This window comes from Ochotona curzoniae, unplaced genomic scaffold (genome assembly GCF_017591425.1).
Source record: "Ochotona curzoniae isolate NIBS_2020 unplaced genomic scaffold, NIBS_Ocur_1.0 contig_2754, whole genome shotgun sequence".
Lineage (NCBI taxonomy): Eukaryota > Metazoa > Chordata > Mammalia > Lagomorpha > Ochotonidae > Ochotona > Ochotona curzoniae.
The window spans coordinates 15,288,120-15,314,712 of NW_024465582.1; the positions used below are offsets into that span (position 1 = coordinate 15,288,120).

The 26,593-nt window shown below is 43.8% G+C and overlaps 1 protein-coding gene across 2 annotated transcripts in view; it reads left to right on the plus strand.

Moving 5' to 3' along the window:
* The window catches only part of RAI14 (retinoic acid induced 14), a 128,510-nt gene that overhangs the window by 61,051 nt on the left and 40,866 nt on the right, over positions 1-26,593 (plus strand). For both annotated transcript variants that reach the window (XM_040977453.1, XM_040977452.1), the window contains one exon: positions 16,666-16,796. In XM_040977453.1, the coding sequence (XP_040833387.1) occupies positions 16,666-16,796 (131 nt within the window). The remainder of the gene's footprint in view (positions 1-16,665; positions 16,797-26,593) is intronic.

The window sequence follows — 26,593 nt, forward strand, 5'->3', positions numbered from 1 at the left end:
GGCTAATGCTTTTCCGTTTGCTCATTCCCTCGCCACGTAGCTGCAGCTGCTAGGGCTGGGTCCGGCCAAGTGGGGAGCAGGGATTCCATGTGGATCTCCAGGACTCCCGTCCTTGAACCATCCCCTGCTGCCCTGCAGGGGAGGCATCTGTAGGAGGCTGGGTTTAGAAGCCAAGCTGGTACTCGAACCCCTGCACTCTGATGTGAAGTACAGGTGTCACCAGCGGCTTGGTAGCCACAACACCAAACACCTACCTTGACTTTTTGTTTTTGTTCACTTTCTGGCCACTCAGGCTAAGCGCTGGCGTGTGGAAAGGAGCATTTAGGTGGAGCCTGCTGCGCCTTTGTGTGTCTGGAAGTATCTTCCTGTTTCCTCCCGGACGAAGGAAAGCTTGTGAGGCCAGAACTGTTGGAGGATGCTTGCTTCTTCTCACAGCTCGTTCTCAGTGGGTCACTGTCTTCTGCTAGTTCATGTAGAAGCCCTTGAGCCAGCTGGATGTGACAGCCTTGGGCAGGACCTGTTTCTACCTGGACACCACAAGGTTTTTTCCCTTTTACTTTTTAAAGTTTTCTAGGCAAACTTTAGCTCAGGGTAGTGTTAGTGTGTTTTTCAACTTGAAAATTTCCTGAAATTCCTCCATCAGACACTCCCTATCTTAAATGGCTTCCTTTCTTTTTCATCCTCTTTTTTTTTTTTTTTCACTTTTGCTGTGAGGTAAGCTTGTCATTAACTCCAGATTTTCAAGCTTCCTCAATCTGTTCTTCATTGCTTCCAAAGCATTCTAAATTTGGCTTCTCCATTGATTCCAGATCGTTCTTTAAAGCCATTCCACAGACATATTTTTTTTTTCTTCTGAATCTGGTTGAAAGTGCATATTAGAAAACCTGTCTGGTTTCCTGTTTTGCAGGAACAAAGTACTCGGCCTTCTTAGGACGGCTGGAGCTTTTCATCTGGACTGTGCTGTGTGTCGGCTCATATTTATAGAGGGAGAGCTCTGCTTATCTGGAATTGAGGAATGAGATATGGAGTCTTTATCAGATATGATACGATTTTTTTTAAATAGTTCAGTCCAAAAAAAAAAAAGAAAGAAAGCTGTAGTTTTGCTATTCTGCCCTTGGCCGTTTCAGAAGTACTGTTGCCCCAGGAATGTGTGTGGTGGAGAGGCAGTGGCAAGGGCATGCTTTTGTCTGTGTGAAATCTTGAGATTTATGGCCAGTGTCCCCTCCTTGGCTGGGCACAGTTTGGCTGCCCCGGGCAGTGGTGGTGCATGCCAGCACTGGTGCCATCCTGGGCTTGTTCACCGTACCTTTGCTATGTGGTGCAATTTGTGTTGTCATCCGGTGGGAGCAGGTAGGAGTGACCGCCTCTTCTTACCACCCCTCATCTCTCTGGGAACTCTTCTAGGCTTTTTCCTGGCAGGCAAAGGCAGGTTGTTGATACCTTTGTTCCAATTGGGCTTGCTTCAAATTTGTCCCTTCTGACCTACATTATTAGAAAGGATCGTGAAATTTCTCGTGTTGGGCGATCATCCTTTTGTAGTTTTTTATTAAAAATATTTATTTGCTTTTGGGTCTGTCCTAGATGCTCCACTTCCCATCGAGCTTTTTTTTTTTCAGATTTATTTATTTTATTGGAAAGTCAGATTTATAGAGAGAAGGAGAGACAGAGATCTTCCGTCTGCTGGTTCACTCCACAGTGGCTGCAACGACCAGAGCTGAGCCAATCCAAAGACAGGAGACAGGAGCTTCTACTGAGTCTCCCATGTGGGTGCAGGGTCTCAGCGCTTTGAGCTGTCCTTGACTGCTTTCCCAGGCCACAAGCAGGGAGCTGGATGGGAAGTGGAGCAAACAGGACAGGAACCAGTGCCCATATGGGATCCTGGTACATGCAAGGCAAGGACTTTAGCCACTGGCTACTGCACCAGGCCCCTGTAGTTTCTTAACGCAGACGTATGTTTGACCTTGACTTTCTACTCTTCAGTTCATTTTAACAGAGCAGTGATAAAATCATTTAGGATATTACAGGCCTTGAAGAATCTTCTCGAATTATAAAGGCTTCTTCATAGCTTAGCAATCAGCTCTTCTCTGGGTAATTGCAGCTGAAGCTTCTGGGCTGGCATAGAGTTTGTAGCGCATCTCATCTGTGCTGTAGGCAGTCCGTAAATCTAGATTTGGCCATGGGAGTCTAATAGGAATGCACATATCCATTAATCCTAGGGAAAGAGAACCACTGTTTGCAACAGCCGACTGGAATTTCCCTCGGGATTGTGAACAATAGCCATATTAGCGAACACTTACTAAATGCTTACCATGTGCCAAATGCTACTTCAGATGTTTTAAGCCTATCAGGCTCACTTAATGTTTCCAGCAACCCAGGGTAGAGGTTACTCGGGAGGTCTTGTCCGATCATTGAGGCACGCACCCGAAGTCCCAGGGTAGAGCTGGCCTGGGAACTCAGACTGGCTTCCAGGTTCACACTTCTCAGGGCTGTCTTACACCTTCCTGCAAAAGGTGGAAATGAAATTGGGGAGCTGTGATTTTCTAGTGTTCCCATAAGGAGTTTGGGTTTGTCAGAAGAGTCAGCAGGGAGTCGGTTGATGTCCGGGAACAGGGAGGTCTCGGGCTGGAAAGATCCAGTTAACCACAACCACATAGTTGTAGTGAAGAATAACAGAAGGTTTGGGGTAAATGTGAGGCCTGACTACCTTCTCAGTAGTTTTTGTCTTTGAGGTCTTGAGGCTCTTAATCAGTCACTTAATAGTCATTCATTTACCTCTGGTCATGTGTCAGCCCTGATGTTGGGAGGCTGTGATTTGGGTGTGTAAGCTATGTTCTTGCCCTTAAGTTCACAGTCTAAGGGACACTACCAGGTATACAGCAAGTGACTTAAAAAAGAGAGAGGAGACACAGAGATCATCCAGCCACTGGTTTATCTCCCAAATGGCCATAATGGCCAGAGTGGGGCTAATCCAAAGCCAGGATCCAGGAGCTTCTTCTAAGGCTCCCATGTGGGTGCAGGCCCCCAAATATTTGGGGCATCCTCTTTAATACAGTTTTTCTCTGAGTTATAATATATAAAGCACTGTATCTTTAGGAAATAGTTTTAGGATTTTAAAAGCATGCTTTATTATTAGTATTTCATGTTTTGAGCAATAAATTGAGTCCTTCAAATTTGGTGTGATCAGACTACAGCTTCCTGACACCCATATTAGATTATAGTCAACATCCGTAACCCAAGTCCACACACTGCAGTTCCACTGTTGGTTGGAACTTTCCTCTTGTTGACTTTTGTGTGGAGGTTCAGTTGCCGCTCAGCATCTGGCTGGATCGTAAAACTCCAAGGTTGAACATTTTTGGACAATTCCTTGTGAGCTCCAACAGGGCTGTGAGTGAGTCACTTGTGAGAACCTTGGTGAGATTTCCAAAGATCTCCGTATCTACGGCATCCTTGGTTTTGCTTTCTGTTGCTATAACTAAGACCTGTGCATTCACAGGGTTAAACCTCAGCAGGCTGGCTTCCAAGGCCCTGTGTCTTGCAGGGCTGGGAGAGGGAGATGAAGTCACGCATGCTTCCCTGGAGCCCTGGAGCAGACTGATAGCGAAGGTCGCGGCCCCTTGTCTTCTGCTCTCTACAGATGCTGACCTCTGCCTTTAAATATCAGGCAGAGATTATTTCTTGAAGCTGGATTTTTTTCTCTCCCTGTGAGTAGATGTTGAAGTTTATTTTCGGGTGTGCTATTATTGGACTATAGAAAGACACTCATAAATATATCCTTTCTTGAAAACCGTAAGAGTTTCGTTATAAATAAATCAATGTTCTTGTCCCAAATATATTAAATGACTCAACCTGCTTAAAACTGACCTCTGATAACATTAGATAGTGGGGCTTATGTGTATTATTTTGGTTATTTAAATTAATGTTTTCTTGGGCATTTAAACCCATTTGTTGCATGTGTAGAAAGTAGAAGGGTAAGAGTGCTTTGGAACACTGGAAGATCTCCAAGCCAAAAAAGTTCTGTTGTTATTCTTTTTAGAGATTTATTTATTTACTAACTTTAAAACCAGTGTTACAGAGAGTGAGGTAGACACACACACACACACACACACACATCCTTCTTCTGGTTCACTACCCAGAGGACCACAGTGGTCAGGGCTGAGTCAGACCAAAGGCAGGAACCAAGAGTTTCATCTGGTTTCTCACTTGAGTGGGCCATGTTTTGCTATTCCCAGGTCATTAGCAAGGCACTGGATCAGAAGTGAAGTGGTCAGGACGTCAACAATCAACCTTACAGGATGTCAGCATTGCGGGTGGGGGCTTTATCTGCCATGCCATGATGCTGGCCCCTACAAAATCTGTTTTAACGGAGCAGTGCATCCAGCTAGATCTCCCAGATGGAGTGTTATGAAAGGATGTGAAAGTTTTTGGCATTAAGTGTAGTATTTGGGAGGGACACGAAATGTATTAAAATATGCTATTATCCTCTATTTTAATGTTGAGGATCCTGACATATGAGATTAAACAACTTTTCCAGGGTTGCATTTGTTAAATGCTATGACCGAAATTTGAGCCTGCAAGCCCAGGATCTAGGCTCTTAACCCTACACTCTCCTCCTCTCTATAAGAAGACATGAAATGGGAAAACCACATGTGGACTGAGAATCTTTAATCCAAAAATCTGTAGAATCTGAAACTTTTTAAAGACTTGTTTTTATTTGAAAGGCACAGTTACAGAGATAGGAGTGGGGTGGTGGAGAGGCAGATAGAAATTTTCCATCTGTTGGTTTACTCCCCAAATGGCTATGAGTGGCCCAGACCAGAGCCAGAGACTGCTGTCTCCTTCTGGGTCTTCCTCCTGTGTGCAGGGTCCAAACACTTGGGCCATATTCTGCTGCTTTCTCAGGAGCATTCACAGTCAGCTATAACGTGAACACACACCCACAGGGGATGATGATGTCATAGGCCCCATAGAATCTAAGATGTTTCAGCACCCACATGATACCACAGAGCTCTACACTGTGAAGCTTCATTCCATGCCTCAAGTTATTGCAAATATAATGCTATGAGTGTCAGTCTGTGAAATGTTACTGGATTTGCTTACTTAAATTTCTGTTTTAAAGATTTATTTATTTTTATTGGAAAGGGAGAAAGGAAAAAGAAAAGAGAGCAGAGAATAGAAGATACAGAGAGGAGGATCTTGTGTCCGCTGGATCACTCCCTAAATGGCTGCAGTGGCTGGAGCTGAGCTGACCTGAAGCCAGGAGCCAGGAACTTCCTCCAGACCTCCCATGCAGGTGCAGGGTCCCAAGGCTTTGGGCCATCCTTGACTGCTTTCCCAGGCCACAGGCAGGGAGCTGGATGGGAAGTGGGGCTACTGGTACACGAACTGGTGCTTATATGGGATCCCAGACACATGCAAGGTGAGGACTTTAGCTGCTAGTTTACCGCGCCGGGTCCACATTACTGAATTTTATAGCTATAGACTTGAACCCCAGCTCCAGGATACCATATTATATGCATGCAAGTATTCTAAAGTATTCTATGGGGTATCTTGATTGCCCCTTGAGTTACTTAAGTGTGTACCTATGGAGGGCTCTGAATGCCAAGGTTGATGCTGTCGTCTACTCCAGCGTTTTAATAGATGCCAGAATGCCCTAAGGTCAACCCAAGTCATCATCTTCATTGTGGTAAGGAAAGGTTAATTCTGCCTCAAATGGAATTCTATGGAGAATGTTTAAGAAGCGTCTGTATTTCTTCACATAGCCTCGGTTGATTTTTTTAAAGGATTTATTTATTTTTATTGGTAATGCAGATTTAGAGAGAAGAGACAGAAAGACTTTCCGTTTGCTGGTTCACTCCCCAAGTGGCCACACTTCATAAAGATGAAAAGGGTCAATCTCAAGCCAGGAGCCAGGGGCTTCTTCCGGGTCTTCCACGTGGGCACAGGGTGCCAAGACTTTGGGCCATCCTCTGCTGATATCCAGACCAGAAGCAGGGAACTGGATGGGCAGTGGAGCAGCCAGGACATGAAACTGCCCACATGGGATACAGGTGCTTGCAAGGTGTGGATTGGGCCACTAGGCTATCGCGCTGGGCTCTAGATTCAGCTGATTTGAATGTGCAGCCTTGCATGTCCTTTGAGAGAGGTATTGGGTTAAGCAGTTGCTTCATTTGTTTCATCATAAGAATTTGTTTGCTTTGGGTTTTTTTAAACAATGTTAAATAGAGTTGACATTCCTGCCAGCCTTTAGGTAAATATGATATGCAGCCCTGCTCATGCAGTTTCACTGTTTTAGTGAAACTAAAGGCACTACCTCCCAGTTCCGTGTTTCCTTTCTGTCCCCATCCTATGGGCTGCGACATTGTTGTGAATAACCCACCCCTATGCAGCACCTGCTTCTGGCTTAGATGACCGTGCCCTGTATCTTTGCTGTCCCTGTCATAGTCCCCATCCCACATGGTGGTCATTTCAGTTATCCCCATCCTACCCCCTTCCATCCTCTTGCCCCTGGAATCTCACCATCAATCCTTGTCTCTGCTCAGGGATCAAGCCAGCCACCTCTGTGTCTCCTCCTGCCCAAAGCTTGCAGTGAAAATGCACGTAGCATTCCCATTGACTGGATAATCCTAGCTCTCAACAGCACCTTTCAGACTGCTTACCAATGCCTCCCCTCACTTTGAGAATTTATTGGGAATGTCACCATTTGTCAAGCCTCTCAGCCCTCCTTGGTCCTTGCTTGTTCTGCCCCCTGCTTTCCCAAGCAAGCATAAAGCTTATCTAACTCACCCTGTGATTCGTCTCCAACTGCACCTCTCCTCCTCCTTTTCTGCGAGGCAGTCCGGGAGGCAGGGCGTGGTCTACATGTGAAGGTCAGGCTTTAGCCCACAGTCCACCCTCTCCCAGCCCCTTGTATTGTATGTCCACTCGCCTTGTGTTGTTCATGCTTGCCTCAGTCCATGCACACACTTAAACACTTCTCATTCAAGAGTGTCTCATTCTCCTTTCCGCAGAACCGCTTTGCTTTCTCCTCCAGAGAAATCAACTACACTGCAATTGGAGCGACTTTATGCTAGTTTCCTAGGTTTCCTGTGCCTCAATTTCTTTATCTGCAAAGTGTACCAACGTGGTATGGTCTTGCTAATGTTAAATTACAAAGCAAGCAGTCTAGCAGCAATAGCGTTTTTCTCTGGACTTCCATAAGACTTAGTTAATAGTAGTGATCTAGCCTTGGCAAATAATAATTTTAAGTGGATATTAGGTGTGTTTTTGTCTTCAGAAATCTGTGGACTCCTTTAATGCCAAGATTATTTCATACTGTTTTGTCATTATTTAAAGGTTATGAGAGAGAGAAAGAGGGAGAGATCTTTCATCCACTGGTTCACTCCCCAACTGCCCCTAACAGCCAGGGCTGGGCCAAGCCAAAGTCAAAAACCTGGAACTTGATCCAAGTCTCCCTGTGGGTGGCAGGGACCCATGTACTTGAGCTATGACCTGCTACGTACTTGACGTCCCGTTGGCAGACAGCTGGGAGTAGAGCCAAGACTCAGACTCAAGCATTCAGATATAGAATGCAGGTGGCCCCTCCACACCAAGCGCACATCCCTCCCTTTATCAGTAATGAATGTCAATAAATGACCTACTAGAATCATTTGAATTAAGTGGAATTTTTTTTTCTCCCCAAGAAGTAAAATTAGCCTCACCTTCTTTTAGTCGTATCTCTTTCACTATGAGACTGTGTTATTGCCTCCTGTGTCATGGTTTTTAAAAACAGAATACTTTTTTTCTTTAAAAACAGAATAATTTTTAATCTCCATCAGCTTAGGAGGAGGAAGGAGCTGAGTGGGATTATTGAGAATGTAGATTTGTGTGTAGACTGATACTGAGCAGGCAGTGGGAGAAGTGATTGGTAATAATGGCTCCCAGTGTGGAAAGAGGAGCAGCCAGGCTGTTCACTGCACCTTTGAGTGAGCTGCTGCCACCTGAAAGTGGCCTTGGACTTGGTGCTCATCAAGATACATGTGGGCCACTGGCCAGGTCCTAGGAGCTCAGGCCAGTGAGTAGTCAGCTGGTCTTCACTAATACGATTGCATGGCAGCTGTGCCTTGTCAGGAAGAGCCTAACTGGAGAGAATTGGCCCTGTCCTGATGCTGAGGGAGAACAACAGAAGTGGGCAACCACTTGAGGGGTATTGGTCTAAAGTCACTAAAATGCTATAGAAAGTTTTTATGAAAAAAACAACAAGGTGGTACAAAGATACTACGGACTACTACTTAGCCATACATAGAATGAAATCTTGTCTTTTGCAACTAAATGGATGCAGTTGGAAACCATTATACTTAGTAAATTGCCAGTCCCCAAAAGACAAATAACATGTTCTCCCTGATGTGTAATAAGCTAATATAGAGTGCAAAATTTAATTTATGTGAGTGAAATTATCATTCTGGAATTTGATTACTGTAAACAGCTTTTGTTTCTACTCCTGAGGAAAAGTAGGGTTTTGGTTAATGTTGTTCTTTATTATTATTTCTACTTAGTATTATTATTGTGTTTTACTGGCAATGTGTTGTTAACATTACCTAATGAAGTGCTAAACCTGTAATTATGAAGTGAATTGAAAATATGCTATTATAAAAATTAGAAAAGCATAAGGAAGAAGGGTGTGGAGGATGCAGGCAGGAGGGAAGAGGTAGATGGGAAGTATCACTAATCTAAATCTATATGGTGATATATGTGATTTTTGTCCACTTTATGTATATTAAGATAAAAGATAGGAGTTTTGAGGCCCAGCACAATGGCTCAATTTTCAAATCCTCCCTTTGGAAATGCTGGGATTCCATATGGGCACCGGCTCATATCCTGGCTGCTTCACTTCCCATCCAATTTCCTGCCTGTCGCCTAGGAAAGCAGCAGAGGATAGCTCAAAGCTTTGGGACCCTGCACCCATGTGGGAGACCCAGAGAAAGCTCCTGGTTTCTGGCTTTGGATCAGCTCAACTCCAAAAATTGTGGCCATTTGGGGAGTGAATCGACAGATGGAAGATCTTTTTCTGTGTATTTTCTTCTCTCTGCAAATCTGCTTTTCCAATTTAAAAAATGTAATTAAAAAAAAAAAATAGGAATTTTTCGGCCCGGCGCGGTGGCTCAAGTGGTTAAGGTCCTCGCCTTGCACGCCCGGGATCCCATATGGGCGCCAGTTCTATCCCGGCAGCCCCGCTTCCCTTCCAGCTCCCTGCCTGTGGCCTGGGAAAGCAGTCGAGGACGGCCCAAAGCTTTGGGAACCTGCACTCGCGTGGGAGACCCAGAAGAGGCTCCTGGCTTCGGATCGGCATAGTATCGGCCCGTTGCGCTCACTTGGGGAGTGAATCATCGGACGGAAGATCTTCCTCTCTGTCTCTCCTCTCTGTATATCCGCCTTTCCAATAAAAAAATAATAAAAATAAATCTTTAAAAAAAATAGGAAATTTTTAAATGAAACTTCTGAGCTTTGACTTGGAGAATGGTCCAACATTTATGCCATGATGTATGGGTAATTTTTTGAAGTACCCATGAACGCTGAAGACAACAGGCTTGTAAGAAGACATCCCTTGGATCTACTTGGTATTTATATTCTCTGCTAAATGCAGCTTGCATTTTTCATCCATTGTATCATCAGTCCATTCACCTAAATGTTGCTCATTGCAGGTTATAGTTTGTGATCTCATTAGAAACTCAGAACTAGTTGTCTTCCTTTTATTGTTTTGGTTCTCCATTTTGCTAACTGTACCATGTCTAATATCCTGATGTGTGTTGTTAGCAGATTTCTGATATTGCTCAACTTTACAACTCTATAGGCAATTCAGTAAAGGCTGTGCTAGTCATGTCAAAGGCACTTAGCAAATATTTGTTGAATTAATCAGTGATGGGAGTTGGGTCTTAACGTGTATAGCATTGATGGAAGCTTCTGTATTTGCAACTAGTAGATTGCTATCTACTTAGCACTGGCTGACATAGTCAATGGAAAAATGCTACATGAATCTGCAGCTTGCCTTGTTTCTTGTCCTCTGTCTTAAATTTGAGGTGTGTGTGATTTTTTTTTTTTCTGGAAAGTATAAATTTGAAATTTAGAAACACTGTTTACTTTGTCTTTCATTTTAGGCATACTGATTATATTGGCACAACCGCATGCTCTCTATAAACTAGAGAGAGAAGTGCAGCTTGTCCAAAGATGATCTCTCATGTAGGCCCCTCCAGATGGCTGCACACGGAGATCCACAAAGAACGATTCTGTGATGCTTAGAGTTTTAGCGTCTTTCTTAAAGTCAGAGACATTCTTTCTTTTCTTGCCTTGCCCTGTGCCAATAAATTATTTAGACTACTTTGACTGATTCAAAAAATCCAAGCCTGCTTGTTAACCAGATGTCTGTAACCACTGGATTTCCATTCGTTTCTCAGTTCTCAGTGATTCAACCAAAATAAAAGAAGGTGATGCCATGTCTGGCCAAGAACAGGTGTTTCCAGTTGAGAAAACCCCAAGTTTGACCATGCCGTTGACATGGTATTTGTTACACCAGAGGGAGACAGGGAAGGCCTTTTCAAAGAAGCCCAGTTTTACAGGAAAACTATTAAATGGATGTCATTTGGAAATGATTTGATGAATAGGAAACTCACCGGCCTGCCACTGAAAACTTCATTTGTGATATATTAGCAGGATTGTATGGGGCCCACATTGAGGGTGAGGCCTGCCTTCCCGCATACTGCCCTTCATAGCTGACACAGCACACATGTCTGGAGCATGACATATGGCTTCCTGAACTTCCAAATGTGGCCTCATGTGCTCTGTTGAAACAGTGTCCGTTTAAACAGTCTCCTGGAAAAGCAAGCCACATTCAATAAAATAGTCAACTTCAGATCTGTGCATGAGCCCTTTTAAAGATTTTTCAGGATGGTGGTAGAAAATTTGCACTAAATTGTTACCTGTCTGTAAAAGGGAAATGGACTATCAGTTCTAAGTTGTAAAAGTTTCATGGAGCACGAATCAAGAAGAAACAGTATAAATCTTCTAATTCAAAACTAATAGCAACTCTCAGGATAATTTACAAGTAAGTGAGATTTCCCGCATTTAACAGATAAAGAAATGGAGATGTGGGGGCACCAGTGACTTGCTCCAGGGTACCTAGATGGAAGTGGTAGACTGATTTCAGTTCAGAAGAACTTGACTCTGAAGTCTGTCTCCATACTTGAGTGACAGGCAGAGTTCTCATCCACTGGCCGGGCTGCAAGCCAGGACTGGGCCAGGTTGTAGTTGGTGGGAACTCCAGCCATGTTTCTTGGGTAGGGTGTGGGGACTCAGCAATTTCAGCTGTCACCATAGATTCCAAGGGTCTGCATTAGTAGGAAGGTAAAATCAGGAGCCAGAGCAGGGGATGCAACTCAGCCATGCCCATGTGTGATGCAGGCATCCTAACTGCTCTGACCAACCTAGTAGGTTTGTTATGGAGTGCAGCCAGTAATTGCTCCTTCACCTCTCCTTGTATACTCTTCCCCCCACGTGCTAATTCTCCTAATTCAACAGGGATGTTGGATGCAGATGAGTCCAATTAGTCTTTTTAGCTACAAACCCAGTTCCTGTTCCTGCCCATCCCAATGAGCGCCAATTAACTCCTTAACTCACAACACTTAGGTATTCGCTCCTGCCCACCTGTGACTCATCTATCTATTGAGAGGGGATGGTATTGCATTGTTGTGTAACCACTCCCCTTACAAGCCGCTTTAAAAGGCCTGTGAAGCGGGGCTCTCTCTCTCTTTCTGGTCAGGTGTTTCCGTTACTCTGACACCTCGGCTCTTGGCTGATTCAGGACAGGTAATCCCCTGAGCATGGTCCCTGTGTACTGCTTAGGTGGGACAATGGATATGTTAACATTGCTTCTGGTTTGTGTGCTGTCAGGAGTTCCAGGAGGGGTGGGGCCTAGCAGTAGTGGGATGTGGGCAGAGAAGCCAAGGAAACGTGAACATCTGCAGCTTTGTAAGTGTGTCCAGGTTGCATGTCTCTGGGTCTAACTTATATTGTTGGGGAAGCAGGGACATAGGTCTTTAGCTTAACGGATGGACTTCAGGATAATGACCATTTGTTCCCCTTTGGATTATGTTTGGTTGGATTATGATTGGTTGCATTGCTGTATGGACCTGTGAGCTGTTATTTCTAATATGCTCTGTTATCACCAAGCTTGGTTAATAAAGACTCCTTAATAAAACCTTAGACATGTCTGGTGTGATCTCGCTCGCACCCCGTTTCAGGTTGACCAAGAGTGTTTTTGAGGATATTTTTGACATTTGGTTTCGATTTAATACCTCTTAGTGTGGGATGCGGATGAGGATGGAGAAGGGTGAGGGCTTTGAGAGAAAATGAGAGAAAGAGAGAGAGAGAGAGAGAGAGAGAGAGAGAGAGAGAGAAAATATCTGCTTCTGGATTCCCCACAGCAGTGACATTCAAACTTGAATATGGTCTCAGGTTGTGAGTGATCATGGGTTTTTAGTATAGAAAAGACTGAATGGAAGAGCTGTGTAGCAGAATATCTAGGGACTATCTCTGTGGGCAAGTTCGCAGAAGAAAAATGATGGTGTCCTCAAATCCAGGCTTATGGAAAAAGTGTGGTAGGGCCCTTTGTGCATCCCAGAGTCAGTTGCCAGTATAACCAGGGCCAGGCCCAGGACTAGGGGAGGAGTAAGGGAAGCTTCTCGGCCTCTGCCTGTCACAGCCTCGTGAGAATTGAGACAACGGGACTCCTACCTTCTCTCCTCCTTTCTCAGGCAATCACAGCCTAGGCAGCCACACCCTGTTTCCTTTTTGGGTTTGCCCTTTCCCTTGCCTCGAACACCAAGGCCTCGTATTTGTGCGAGCATCCGTTCTTCTCCCTTTTGTTGCTTTCCCAAATCCCAGTTGTACAGGCTGAATGGCGTTGAGGGCTATGCATTAAATGTCTGTGGGCATCTATGTTCTCTTGACCTCACCTGATACAAGAAAAAAGTTAACTCCTGGCCTGCACCCAAGAGAAACTACCTGAGAGACGATTTAGACCTCAAGGAATGTGACACTGAGCTTGTCCTCCAACGAGTGAGGAGCGGGAATCTTTCTTTGCCGTGTCCCATGGCAGTGGTACACCCTGAATAAAGATCCATGTGGAACTAATTTCAGGGAAGCCCTGCAGTCTGATTTTTCTCTGCTTCTGCAAGGAGTGCCTTAGCAGCACTGAAAAGAAACATGCTTTTATGTGGTCTTCCGTTGCTTAAGTACTTTCAGCCCTGTCCTCTGAGATTTCATATCCTTTTGATCTTCCAAATCCAGTTTTAATTGGTCAGTTTTAGTTAGGAAGGGCTTTAACAGCCAATATTTTTCCCGCTTAAAGCAATGTAGGTAGGAAGCATTGAGTCTAAATGAACTTCAGTCATATTTTTCCTCTTGATGCATTTGGTGGGGATGAAAATAAGCTGGGATCTGTTTCTTGGCATTTGCTACCTCGTTGGTTGTAAGGTTGTTAAGTAAAATTGGTCTGTCCTATTCTACTAACCAAATGTTTGTGTTAAGGCAATAGATTTCTTGTAATCTTTCACTGGGGGCAGCTCCTAAGGTTTTCCTGATGTAAACTAGTGGCTATAGTAGGGGTGCAGAGAACATAAACCCCAACCCGTTACTTTTTTAAGAAGTGAGGTAGGCCTTGGGCGCAGTGGTTACGGCTCAGTTTGGGACATCCGTATCCCACGTTGAAGTGCTTGGTTGGGCTTGAGTTGCTGCTGCGTTGCCAGTCTAACTTCTGAATGCTGTGCTCCCTGGGAGCACGTGAAGCCAAGTGTCTAGGTTCCTACCAGCCCTGAGAGAAACTCCTGGCTGCCACCTGACCCAACCTTAGCTATTGCAGGCGTTTGGGGATTGAACCAGCATGGAAGATCTCTGCCTATGTTTCTGTTCTCTCTTGGTTTTTTTTTTAAAGCAAAAAATTGAAATGGGAAGTGAAGTGTCATGGAGATCGGCATTGTTCTGTATGATAGTTACTGACCCTTGATGTCCCAATTTAAGGTTAAAATTCAGAGCTGTAATCACAGTGTCCACACTTCCAGCACACAGTGGTGACATGAGGCTAGTGCAGCATTGCCACTTCAGGCCAGAGGAGTCTGTTCGTAGAAGGGTCTGTATTGTGTATTGTGTGGGATGCCTAACAGCATCCATGGCCTCTACCCAGCCAATGCTGTTGGTACTCCCTACAATGTCTTCAGAGATTGCCCTGTGTTTCCTAGGTGCAAAAATCTCTGAAAACCAGTGGCCTGTGGGTACAATATTGGACAGTGTTGATATGGAACACTGTCATAGGCAACAGTTTTCTAGAATAATCCTTACCAAAGTTTGAAACATTGTATAGAGGGCTTTAAAGGAGTCATGGAGAACTCCTAGTTCCAGAACCTTGGGAAATTGAGATACAGGGAGGGTGTGTCTGACTTAGAATCACGCAGGATGGAAGTTTCAGTTCAGTGTTCTAGACGTCAAATTCATGCAGCCAGGGGACAGACAGCTGAGTTTTGGCTCAACTCAAATCATTCTTACTGATTCAAGTGATGGCCACGGAGGAGAAGGAAGTTGAGAAAGAGGAAGGGCCCAGGCCGGAGATTCTCAGATACAGATTCTGGGCACATGTGCTTTGTTCTTCCCTGACGTGGAGCTTTCTCTACCCGTCATCTGGGCTGGACTCAGATGGGTGACTAGGCTGTCTGGTGGACCGACCTGTGCTGTGTGAGAGGGTGAAGCTTTGATTTAGTTTCCCAGATTATCAGGCTAAAGATTGAGAATGCACTCCTGGGCCCTGAAAGATGGCCTCTTTTTAGCTTCTAAATCTAACATCTCCTCTGTTTACTGCTTTGTAGTGGTCCCTATAAGTCTCCTTTATGAAATGCCTGGGGCCCGGCGCGGTGGCGCAAGTGGTTAAAGGTCCTCGCCTTGCACGCCCGGGATCCCATATGGGCACCGGTTCTAATCCCGGCAGCCCCGCTTCCCTTCCAGCTCCCTGCCTGTGGCCTGGGAAAGCAGTCGAGGACGGCCCAAAAGCTTTGGGAACCTGCACCAGCGTGGGAGACCCAGAAAAGGCTCCTGGCTTCGGATCGGCATAGTATCGGCCCGTTGCGCTCACTTGGGGAGTGAATCATCGGACGGAAGATCTTCCCCTCTGTCTCTCCTCTCTGTATATCTGCCTTTCCAATGAAAAAATAATAAAAATAAATCTTTAAAAAAAAATAAAAAAAAAGAAATGCCTGGGGATTCTTAAGCCTCAGAGCCCTGGAGGTCTGATTTTGTGGTTCCAGGGTCTCCTGAAGGTTCCTATTTTGGAGGTGTGGCTCCTAGGTGGCTGTGTGAGGAGATGACGTAGGCCTTTGAGATGGTGCCTGAGAGATTATTAGGAGCCAAGTCTTGGAAAGGATTAAAGGACTTCCCACAGGACCCCTTGGTGGTTGCTGTTCTCCAAACCAGTGTCTGGCCCCTGCCTGCCTTTTAGGGCTGTCTGCATGGAGGCGCCGTCACCTGCTCTAGAAGTGTGCTCCTATCATTATCATGGCTGTGACCATAATATGATTGACAGGGTTGAACCTCCCCCATAATGTAAGCCAGATTTCTCGGAAGTAACCTGCCTCAGGTGCGTCCCTCTTGTGATGAAAAAGTGAAAAAGTGGCCAGTTCAGACAGGGAAAGGTATTTACCCCTAGGACAGGATCAGGTGGGTAGGAGGGGTGCCCAGAAGGTTGGTCTAGCTCAGGGGGAGACTGAGGGCCAGGCTGGAGAGCAGGTTGGCCTGCCAGTGTCTCAGAGCCTTTCAGGGCCCCAGTGCTTTTTCTGTCCATCATTCTCTGCTCTAAAACCTTCAGGGGCTCAGTGGTGCCCGTTCAGGCTTCTCAGTCTTGTCCTCCAGGCTCACATGCTTTTATCTAAAGAGCACAGCACCTCTTTTCTCTCTCAAAACAAAGCCTAGCTGTTGTGCACATGCAAGCTTTACCATGAATTCCTGGCTTGCAGACTGTTTCTGTGACCTCTGGGAGGGTTGGCCATGACGGAAGCTTTTAGTTTAAGCTTGTTGTTGGATGTTTCGTAGTTTGTTCAGAAAAGTTTTATTTCTGTTGATATGTTGTCATTGAATTGATAGCTGGGGTAACTCTTTAAAATGAGGATACAGGTCGAAATTAGGGCCTGGTAAACAAGCCAGAAAGAGTGGCTGTGGAAGCAGATGAGGGTTTGTGTGTGTATAAACCCTTGGGTGACCTTGAGCTGCTGGCCAGTGTGTTTCTGAACTCAGTGGACTGAGTGAGCTGCAGGCCAGGTCAGAGGCCAGCCTTCCGAGGCGCCAGCTGTCAAGTTTAGTTGGAAATTAGCTAATGTATAAACCGGCCTTGAGATGTTTTTAAGTTGCTTCATCTTCCCAAAGTTTGTTAGTAGACACATCTTTAGTTCAGAGTTTGGTAGCGAGACTCTATTTTATTGAACTGTTAATGTTTTCTTTTGGGAAACCAGCCTTCTTGGGCGTCCCTGTGGTAAAGGGGAAGGTATTTTCTACAGTTGCTTGTCTGGGGGCACGTTTGGATTCGACCTGGGAAGCTGCACTGGTTGACATGGCATTGACCTGTGGGATTCAGCTCTGCCTCTCCCCTTCGCTTCACAGACCAACGAGTGGAACAAGAATGATGAACGCTTGCTGCAGGCCGTGGAGCATGGAGATGTCGAGAAGGTGGCCTCGCTGCTGGGCAAGAAGGGAGCCAGTGCCACCAAGCACGACAGTGAGGGCAAGACCGCGTAAGTGGGCAATGCTGGTTCCTGCCGGTGCTTGCTGTTGGTGTTCAGGATTGTCTGGATTCTGTCTTTCAAAGGGAATTCTCACAAGTGCTTTCAGGGGACTTTGTGAAATCAGTGTTGCTTTTCCACCCTGGAGATTTCCATCTAGTTCCTTTCTCTTCAGGTTCTGTGTTACGTATTTATGTGTACTTTGCACAGCTGTATTTGATTTCACATATAACTGAAGATTTCACCAGACAGCCAAGGTTGCAACTGATTGGGAGGCGGGAAATTAATTCTATCCTAGATAAGTGACAGAATAAAAATTGGGGAAAAATTGGTCCCATCACCCTCAAACTTACTGCTTATATTATTTTTGATTTTTATATCTGTTTCCTTTACATGGATCACTAATTATGTGTCTAGAATATATATATATTGCTTTAAGATTTGCCATACATGCTTGGTACTCCTGTTGACTTTAATCAGTACTGTGTATTTCATCAAGTGTTTGTGCCATCATGTGTTTATTTATATCCACTATCCACCTTACCAAGCTTTACAGTACCTGCTAATGTTATAGAGAGACCATTGACTTTAAAGCCAGATGGACTTCTAGGAATTTACTCCCATGTGAGTCGTACAGTCCTTGAAACTCGGTTTCTTCACTATAAAGTTGAAGATGATATTTGTACCCCTGGAGGAGTTATGAGTGTAAAAGGAGATACCAGCGTTGGTTGAGTATCCTTAGGGAGGCTCTGAGATGAGAATTTCCATGCAAGTAGCTTCTGAATCCAGAGATCTTGGGAAGGATGAAGATTGGGCATTCCTGTAATATGCACAACTGAGGTGGGGGAGAGGGCAAAAGTGGGGAAAGAAAAAAGGAGCACTTGTATGTGGTGGCTCACTTCCCAAATGCCTGCAATGATACCTAGCTAAAAAAAGCTGAAAAACTAGGCTGAGTATCTCACAAAGATTGGGGGGCCCAAGGACTCGCGTCATCATTGCTGTCTCCCAGAGTATGCATTAGCAGGAAGCTGTATCAGAAGCAGAGCAGAAATTCAACCTAAGCAGTCCAGTATCGGATGTCCCAAGAGGCATTTTAGCCACTGTACCGTAATGTCTCCTCTTCTGTTTTTGTATATATGTGTGTTGGATACATCGTTCACCTTGAATAGTTTTCATGGCTGCCCCTGCACTATGGGGGCAGGATTGGATAGTTATAACAAGGACCCTATTGCTCACAAAGCCCAACTGTTTACTCCCTGGTTCTGTGAGAAGGTTGTACAGTGTGGCCCAGGATTATCCCAAGGGATCAGAAAACTGAGGTGTGCACCCTTGAGCTCCTGTCTCTGAGGTTGACTGCTGCTCCTAATGCTTGTGCTAACACAGGTTCCCGAGGAGGTGGGATGAGCAAGTGCAGCCATAGGTAGTGTTTGGAAAGAGCTAGCCCAGTTTCCAGTCCACAGTAGGAACCTGCTCAATCCAGTTGCCTTTCCTTCTCATTAGTGCTGGTTTTAAAAACTGTTGACGGTACAGCTACCTCAGAACTTCTGAGTCACTCCCTCTGTGGAGGGCACAGGAATGTTTTATCATGAGGTTTTTGTTGGTGGTGGTTTGTGAAGTACTTTTGGTATCACCCTCCAGCTTCTTGATATCCTCCCCACAACCCAGCTTAGCAGGAGCCCATACAAGGTGAGACTTTACAGTCATCCAGAGAAAGCGGAAATATGTGTTTCAGATAGTTTCATCCTAGGTAGTGCTCACTAAAAAGACAGTGTAAGTCAACAAAACAGTCACAGTTGTGATCAACATAACAAAGTATGTGCCTTTTATTCATAAGGTGTTTTTTTACATGTAGAAAGAGATGGCCATAGTCTGTTTTCTATTCTCTTTTTATTTTAGTAAAACTAATAGCATGTCAGATTTACCATTTTCTCCACATTAAAGAAGACAGTTCGTTGGCATCCAGTACATTCACAGAATTACGAATGTTGTCACTGTGGAAGTCAAGAACTTCACTTATCCCAACAGGGAACTTTGTGCCCATTCTGCAGCAACTTCTCAACTTCCCAGCTCCTTCCCCAGGCAACCACTCAGCTTAGCACCTTTGTGGGTTTGTCTATTCTGGATAGTTCATATAAACTGAGTAATATGTGGCTTTTTGTCTCTAGCTGCTTCCACTGACCATAATGTTTGTAAGGTCCATCCATGATGTAGCATTTATCTGTACCTCACTCTGTTCTTTGAATGGTGGAAATGCCTTAACTAGTTAGAGAGAGATCACCACTGCAAACGTGGAGATCATGAAACTAAGACTGTCATAATTCAGCTTTCCCCGAATTAACTCTAGAAATAGTTTTAGCATCTCTACCACTACACCTACAAGGATCCAAGGGCACATGAAGAAGTTCATGGAAAATGGCTTCAAAAGACTAAATTTTGCCCACTGCAAAAACTTATAGAATCTTTGCATAATTTTCTCCTCTGACCCAATACAGGCTCTGTTGAGCTTCCAGTATCCGCCTATAATGGCTTCCTCCCACACAGAGCTGATGCCATCTCCCATGGGGGTTTTGCAAGAGCTTGTACTATGTTATGTGAACTTTCAGCCTCTGATATGGTGGGAGAAATAGGCCTTTATTTTTCTCTTTGTAAAGTTAAGCCTCAGGCATTTTGTTATAGCAACAGAAAGCTGACTAATACATGCATCATCCAAAGATGACTTGTACAGAAGGTTCATGAGGGAGGGATGAGTGTTTGCCCTCATGGTTAAAACACTGATTTGGGACCATCATATTCCACACAAGAAAACCCGAGTGGGATTTCCAGATGCAGCCCCCGACCAGCTTCAGGCTAGCACAGGCCCTGGGAGGCAGCAAGAATGACTCAGGTCGTTGAGTTCCCGCCACCCACATGGAAAACTTGGATTCAGTTTCTAGCTCCTGACTTTGGACTCAGCTGCTGTGGACATTTGGGGAGTGAACTGATGCACTGGAGGATTCCTTTTCTTTGTCAACCTTCCTTCTTTATTTCTCTCCCTCTCAAATAAAGGAAAATCTGAAGAAGTTTATGGAAAATACCTGTTATCTTTAATTCATTTCTAGAAGAATTTTTTTGAAGGAGTCAGAATGAAAATTAGAAAAAGCAATGAGAAATGAAGAGAAGGTAGTCATTTCCCAGTGAAGGATTTTATGTAAATCACCACCTGTGAACAGATTATTAACTGAGAATGGTAAAAATTTAATTTTCAAAGGTAACAGGGAATTACGGCTTATTTGGCTTCATGTTTTCATTCTAATGATGTGAGCAGTCAAGCTGAGGTGGGGCTGTGGGCTTGCACAAGGTCTTTCTCATCTAGTTAGTCTCATGTCTCAGTGCTGAGATCAACGACTCGGCTGCAGGGTGAGGACCAGGCAGTGTCCCTGCTTTGGCTGCAGCCTCGCCATCTGTACAAATCTGTCCTTCTGCATTGTGGCTTGGTCTAATTTGTGCGTTTTGGCCAGTGTGTTTACCTGTCTACCTTACACCCCAGGAGTTCTTTAGAAACAGTGCAAACTGTTTGTTGCTGGCCCTGCTATGTGTGCAGGGTCTGCTGGCAAGTGAACTAAAGACCTTCTGAAGTGCAGCTCTGCATGTGTCACTGATGGGGGCTGAGATGGGCGTTCCCTTACAAGAGCTCTTGACTGATGCATGCCACGGGACTTGTGAGGCTGGCCTGTTCATGTCCCACAGGTTTTGTGTCCCCCTCTCAGTGCTAAGGCCAGATGGCAGTCTTGAAAATGAAGCCCTTGAGAATACTTGGCCTCATTCTGTACCTGTTTATTTAGATTTACCCTTTGGTTTCTAAGGTCCTTATCAGAATTGGACCAGAGGCCTGTCTTCTAAAGAACTTTTAAGACAATCCATGTAAAACTGTGGAAATCTGTAATTCCCTGTTGGGGTCTAGAGGCCTTATTTGAGCTCTCAACATCCCTCTTGGGGCCTGCCCTTCCCTAGATGTTCTTTGTTGAGTGTCCTCTTCTGGGAGTGGGGCTGCCTGTTCCTGCCCTCAGGGAAGACCTGGCTTGTCTGCCCACAGGCTGTCCCAGTCATCCTTTCCTCCGGGGTTTGTGTGGTCCTTTCTGGACTTTCCTTCTCTTTCTCCTATTGGAATGTTGATTTAGAGCATGTTGTATTGAAAGAACAGGAACCAACGCAGAAATGTGCCCATCTAAGTCAAATCTTTGTTTGCCCAAAGACTTGTAAGGACCCTTCTGTTACGTGAGAACCTTGTCTGTAAGGAGCCTATCACCCACTGGTCCTTATAGACAAGGTTCTTGGATTTCTGTGTTGAGTCAGTTTCTCCCGTTATTCTGAATACATCCAAAGCAGCATTCATACAGTATTCCTGGATGGGACTTTTCAGTGTAATTCTTACGGAGAAAATGTTTTTTTTTTTTGCTGGTGTCTTATGGTTCAATTACCTAGAAGGTGAATTGACTGAGAATTTCAAAGGAAAAGGGATTCTGCTGATGAGCATAAGACCTGACACTGTTCTCTCAGCTTCCAGTACAGTTTATAAAAAGAATACTCAGTCTTGACCACCTGAAGAACCAGAGGGTCCAGCAAGTCCCAGCATGTGGTGGAAGCAAAGCCCCCACTCGGCAGACATTGTGCAGACAAGGTCAACAACAGGTTGCGGGGGTTATAATTTCTTAAACTTCTCAGCTTCTTTCTGGGAGAATTTCCTTTCAAGGAAAGATAAACCATTTCAGAAATGTCTCCCTCCCCCCTCCCCCCCCGCATAATCAAAAAGGGGTTTAGAAAAAAAAAGACTGCTTTATTGGAATTCAGTTAAGGGTAAAAGAAGGATGGGAGGAGAGTGGACAGTTGCAGCCGGAGGCTGTTTCTGGAGCCGGGCTTGGGTTGCCTCTGCCCTAGCTGCTCTCTTGGGGTGGGGGAGATGTGAGGAAGTGGGAGAATGTCAGTACTCCAAGACCTCTCGCTGTAGAATCTAATTGTTTCAACATGGCTTCCCCTCTGTCTCCATGTGCCTTTAATTCAAATGATGTGTGTTTGTCTTGGGATCAACCAGACTAAATAAAATCACTGCTGGGGTTGTAGTTTTTGAACAAGTACCACTGGGCAAGTGTATAAACTTCAAACACACACACACGACATATATATAGCATTTCACATAACCCACATTTTGGGAATCTGCTCTTTTTGGCTTTGAAAGCAAGAATTTGTGATTGTATTTTTAGGTGACTATAGAGCTTCACTGTGAATTGGGGAAGGCAGTCCTTGAACTCTAAATCCATGCAATTCTGGGTATTTATGGTCGGTGCCCCACTGTACTTTCTTTCTGTTTGCTGAGAAGAGGGCTGTGCTATTTAATACCAGCAGTCACCTGGTATGTCAACCAGTATGTCACCTCGTCAGCTTTCTCCAGCTTTTTGCCCGTACAGCTGCCAAATTAATTTACCTGAAACCTCTCCAAACTGTATGTTTAATTTCAGCTCTTTGCTTCCTTACAGAAAGGCTGCATGTTTCCTATGACCTGTTGATGTTTGTCAGGGTGGAAAACTGAACTGTGATGGCTGTAGCCTCTCTGGGATCACAGATTTCTTAAGGCAGCATGACCTCTATGAATATCTGTCATGTTATGCCCACATGATGGTGTTCTATAAATCTACTACTACCTGGAAGGTACTGCCTGGATCTGAAATGCTCTACTCTGCTGTATGAAAATATGCAAAAAGGAGGAAATGTGATTCTTGTCTATAAGGTGCATAGCGTCCAGTTGGAAAAACAAAACCAATGAAAATACTAGGGAATAATTAATTGCTGAGCTGTAAAATCTTGACTGTAAGTGGTTCAGTCCAGGAGAACTGGTGAGATACCTGAGAAGTAATAGGATCCTGCCTTGAAGCCTTGAATAGATCAGCTGGATTTGGGGCGGGTTGATTAGGAGAGAGTAGACATCAACATGAACCCCACCCACCCATGGTCATTATTTCCCTCTCTTCAAGAACTTTCAGGGAAAGATATTTGGCTTAATTGTTAAGATGCCCACATCCGAGTCCAGCTTCTAGGTCCTGCAAGACCTGGGAAGGCTCAAGTTCCTGGTACCCAGGGGAGATTTGGATTGAGTTCTTGACTTAGGCCCTTGTGAGAAATTGGAGAGTGAACCAGCAGATACAGACTCATTCCCCTGCCCGCCCCCCTGGGTTTTTTGTTTGTTTGTTTTCTTTTCCACTCATTCTTTAAAATGCACAAAAATTCTGCCATAGCATGTCAAGTGCAGTGTCTCACTGGACACTCAATTATTTTGTAGAGCAGGGGGAGATTCGCTCTTTCCCCATTAGTGTTATGAGAACTTTTTGGCTAGATCTAAAAACCAAATCAGTACAAGATTAATTAAAAGAAAAGCATGAAAACCTATTGAATTTACAAGCACATGGGGATCTTATACTCTGGTTTCTCTTCAGATCGTATAAATTTTTCGCCTTTTACAAGCACATGGGGATCTCCATAAGAGTGAAGTCTGGAAGATAACCCGAGCATGGTGCTTTTATTCTTCAACAAAGAAAAGACAATTTAAGAAATGGAAGGCCAACTGGATTACTAGGACTAGGAGAGTAAATTATAGTGATGTTACTAAGAGATGTAATGAGGGGAGATATAAGGGAAGGTTTATTAAAAAAAATTTATTGGAAAATGCATATTGTAAAAGAAAAATACTGTGCCTGAATTTCAAAAATTTTGGCGCTAAAATAAGCCCATCTTTTAATTACTTTCCATGAATTTGATTAAGTTGCTTTATGGAACTTGGCAGAAGATAAAATTATATCATGAAGTTTGTTTATTCAGATTCAGTGCATCCCCCAGTTACTAGACTGTTGATTCTGAGCTTGGTATGTGAATTACATCCCTTCCAGAATTCTTAGGACATGTGGGAAAAGACAGGCCTAATGGGCATTTCTGGAATTACAGGTCCATAAATTTAAATTTTAGTTTGAAATAATCAGCATACCAATTTGACATATTTTTATCTCCTATGTTCTTAACTCCTTTGGTTCTCAACTCCCTACAGAAGCGCCTAGAGAGCTGAGAAAAATGCCAGGTACCACCCCCCTAGAGATTCTGGTTTCATTGGTGTGGAGTACAGTCTGGGTATGATCTTATATAACACCCTAGGTGATCTCAGTGGGCAGTCCAACCAGAGAGCCAACCAGCTGGACATTCCACAGTGAGAACCTATATTTCCTAACATCATTGACATGGTTTGAACAAAATTTGGCTTGTGCACTAATATAGATGTTTAAATGTAGTACTATGAGGGCTGAAACTAATCCAGTTACGGTGTTAAGAGACAGGCCTGGTGAGAGATACTTGGGTCATTGAGGGCATGGCCTCAGAAGGTTGTTCCCAAGAGATTTGTTATAAAATCCTAGTTTGGATCAGCCATTCTGTCTGCTTGATTCCTTTTTGTTTGTCTGGGTCCCCGAGTAGGTGGTAGAGGCCCAGTACTCACACCATCACCTTCTGCATCCTAGGATGCACATTAGTAGAGTTGAATTGCAAGTGCAGGCATAAAGACTTGGTTGAACCAAGCACTCCCAGATGGGAGCACATGTCCCAAGCCAGAGCTTAACTGTTAGGCCAGATGCCCACTCTTGTACTTTTAACTTCCATGAAGATTTTGTTTTTAGGTTCTAGATGTTTGTGACATCATGTGATAATTATCTTTCTGGTTTTGGCTTATTTCACTATGATATGTGCTTATCAGTTGTTGCAGTTGATAAGATCTTATCTTTTTATGACTAAGTTGTATTTCATTGTGAGTATTGGCCCTATTTTCCTTGATCATTCATCTGTGGGTAGACACTTAGGTTGTTAACATTTCTTTTTGCAGTAATCATGGACTTACCCTTGTCCTTACTCTTCAGTTTCTTCTCCCTTGATCTAGTAGTTGTTTTTTGTTTTGTTTTTCTGAGGAACAGTCATTGTTTTCCACAATCACAGTAGATTTACATTCCTACTAATAGTAAACATTTATCTCCATTTCTCCATGTTTTCATCAGCATTTGTTATCATTTGCCTTTTTGATAGGGGCCATTGTAGCTGTAGTGATGACATCTCATTGTGGCTTTGATTTGTATTGCATGATGGCTGGTGGCATAGACATTTTTAAAATGTGATCGTTGACCATTTGTGTGTCTTCCTAGAAAAAGATGTTTGTATCTACTGACCATTTTGTAATTGGGTTTTCTTGTTGCTCAGTTCTGTATTTAATCCTTATCAGATAAAAATCTGAAATTACTTTCTCTATTGCTTAGCTTTTCTGTTCCCTGTGTTTGTTTCCTTTGCTATGAGAATCTCTTTAATAAGATGCTATTTGTCTATTTTTATTTTTATTTCCTATGTTTTGGGGACTCTAATAATAATAATTTAAAAATCCTGTGCATCCCAGTACCCTGAAGCATTTCTTCTGGGTCTTTTTACACTTGCTTCAAAGTTTCAAGTCAGACATTTGGACTTCCCTCCATCTATAGTTGATTTTTTTTGTGTGTGAGAAATAGCTCATTTCATTCTGCTTGTAGATACCCCATTGTCGCAGCACCCTTTATTGCAAGGACTGCTCTTTGTCCAGAGTGTATTCTTAGCACGTTGGTCGAAGATTAGCCGAATGAGCATGGCATGGGCTTATTTCTGGGACTGCTATTATGCTTCATTGCTCTGTGGATTTGTTTTTATATTGCTACCATGCTGTTTTAATTACTGCAGTTTTGTAATTAATGTATTTCAAAGTCAGGGAGTATAATGCTTCCTGCTTTATTCTCTTTGCTTACGATTGTGTTGCCATTTGGAGTCTTTTGTAATTTCACATTTCAGTAATCTTTTTTTCTAATTCTGTGAACAATGTCATAGATATTTTGGCAGTGATTACATTGTATCTGTAAATTGCTTGCGATAGTATCATTTTAATGGTGTTGGTTCTTCTAACCCATGAACACAGAATCTTTTTTTGTGTGAATCGGTGATAAATAGTTTTCATTTTAGAGATGTTTCAACTCTTTAAATTTATTGCTAGTTGTTTAATAAGTTGTTTGTAGCTATTGGAAATGAGCTTCCTTTCTTTATTCCTTTTTCAGAAAAATTTGCATGTGCTCTATAACAGTGTTAGTGATTTTTACACATTGAGTATATTCTGCTACTTTGAATTGAATTATTAGTTATATAACATTTTGGAGTCTTTGGGAATTTCTAAGTATAAGATTATGTTATCTGCACACAGACCAGTTGACTTCTTTTTCGGTTTGGGTGCTCTTTTTTCTTTCTATTGTCCAATTGCTCAGGTTAGCACTTCAGTATTATGTTGGATAACAATGCTAAAAGTAGAAATCCTTGTCTTACTCTATATCTTAAACAAAAAGCCCTCAGCCTTCAGCTTTTCCCAGTCGGTGTGGTAATAGCTGTTACTCAAGGTGGGTTCTAACTTAGTGCAGTGAGAAGAGACTTTATTCACAGTGTCTCGGGCACACCCAGAACAATTACAACATGCCATTTCTTTTCTAGCACACATGTCCCTCCCCCAGTTCATCACTGACAGAGTACTGTGGTGTGTACAGTCTGCCCAGGGAGTTGCCTAAATTGCAAAGTTACCTTCTGTCTTCCTTCTCTCTGCTTGAATTCCCCGCTGAGAACTGACTACTCCCTTACATTCCATTTGCTTGGTGAGCTTAGCTGTGTCTGCAAGTCAGCTAGCAGTACTTTTCAATTTGGTGTTGAAAATGAACCAGCACTTTCTTTCGGGTGCTGGATTGTTATCT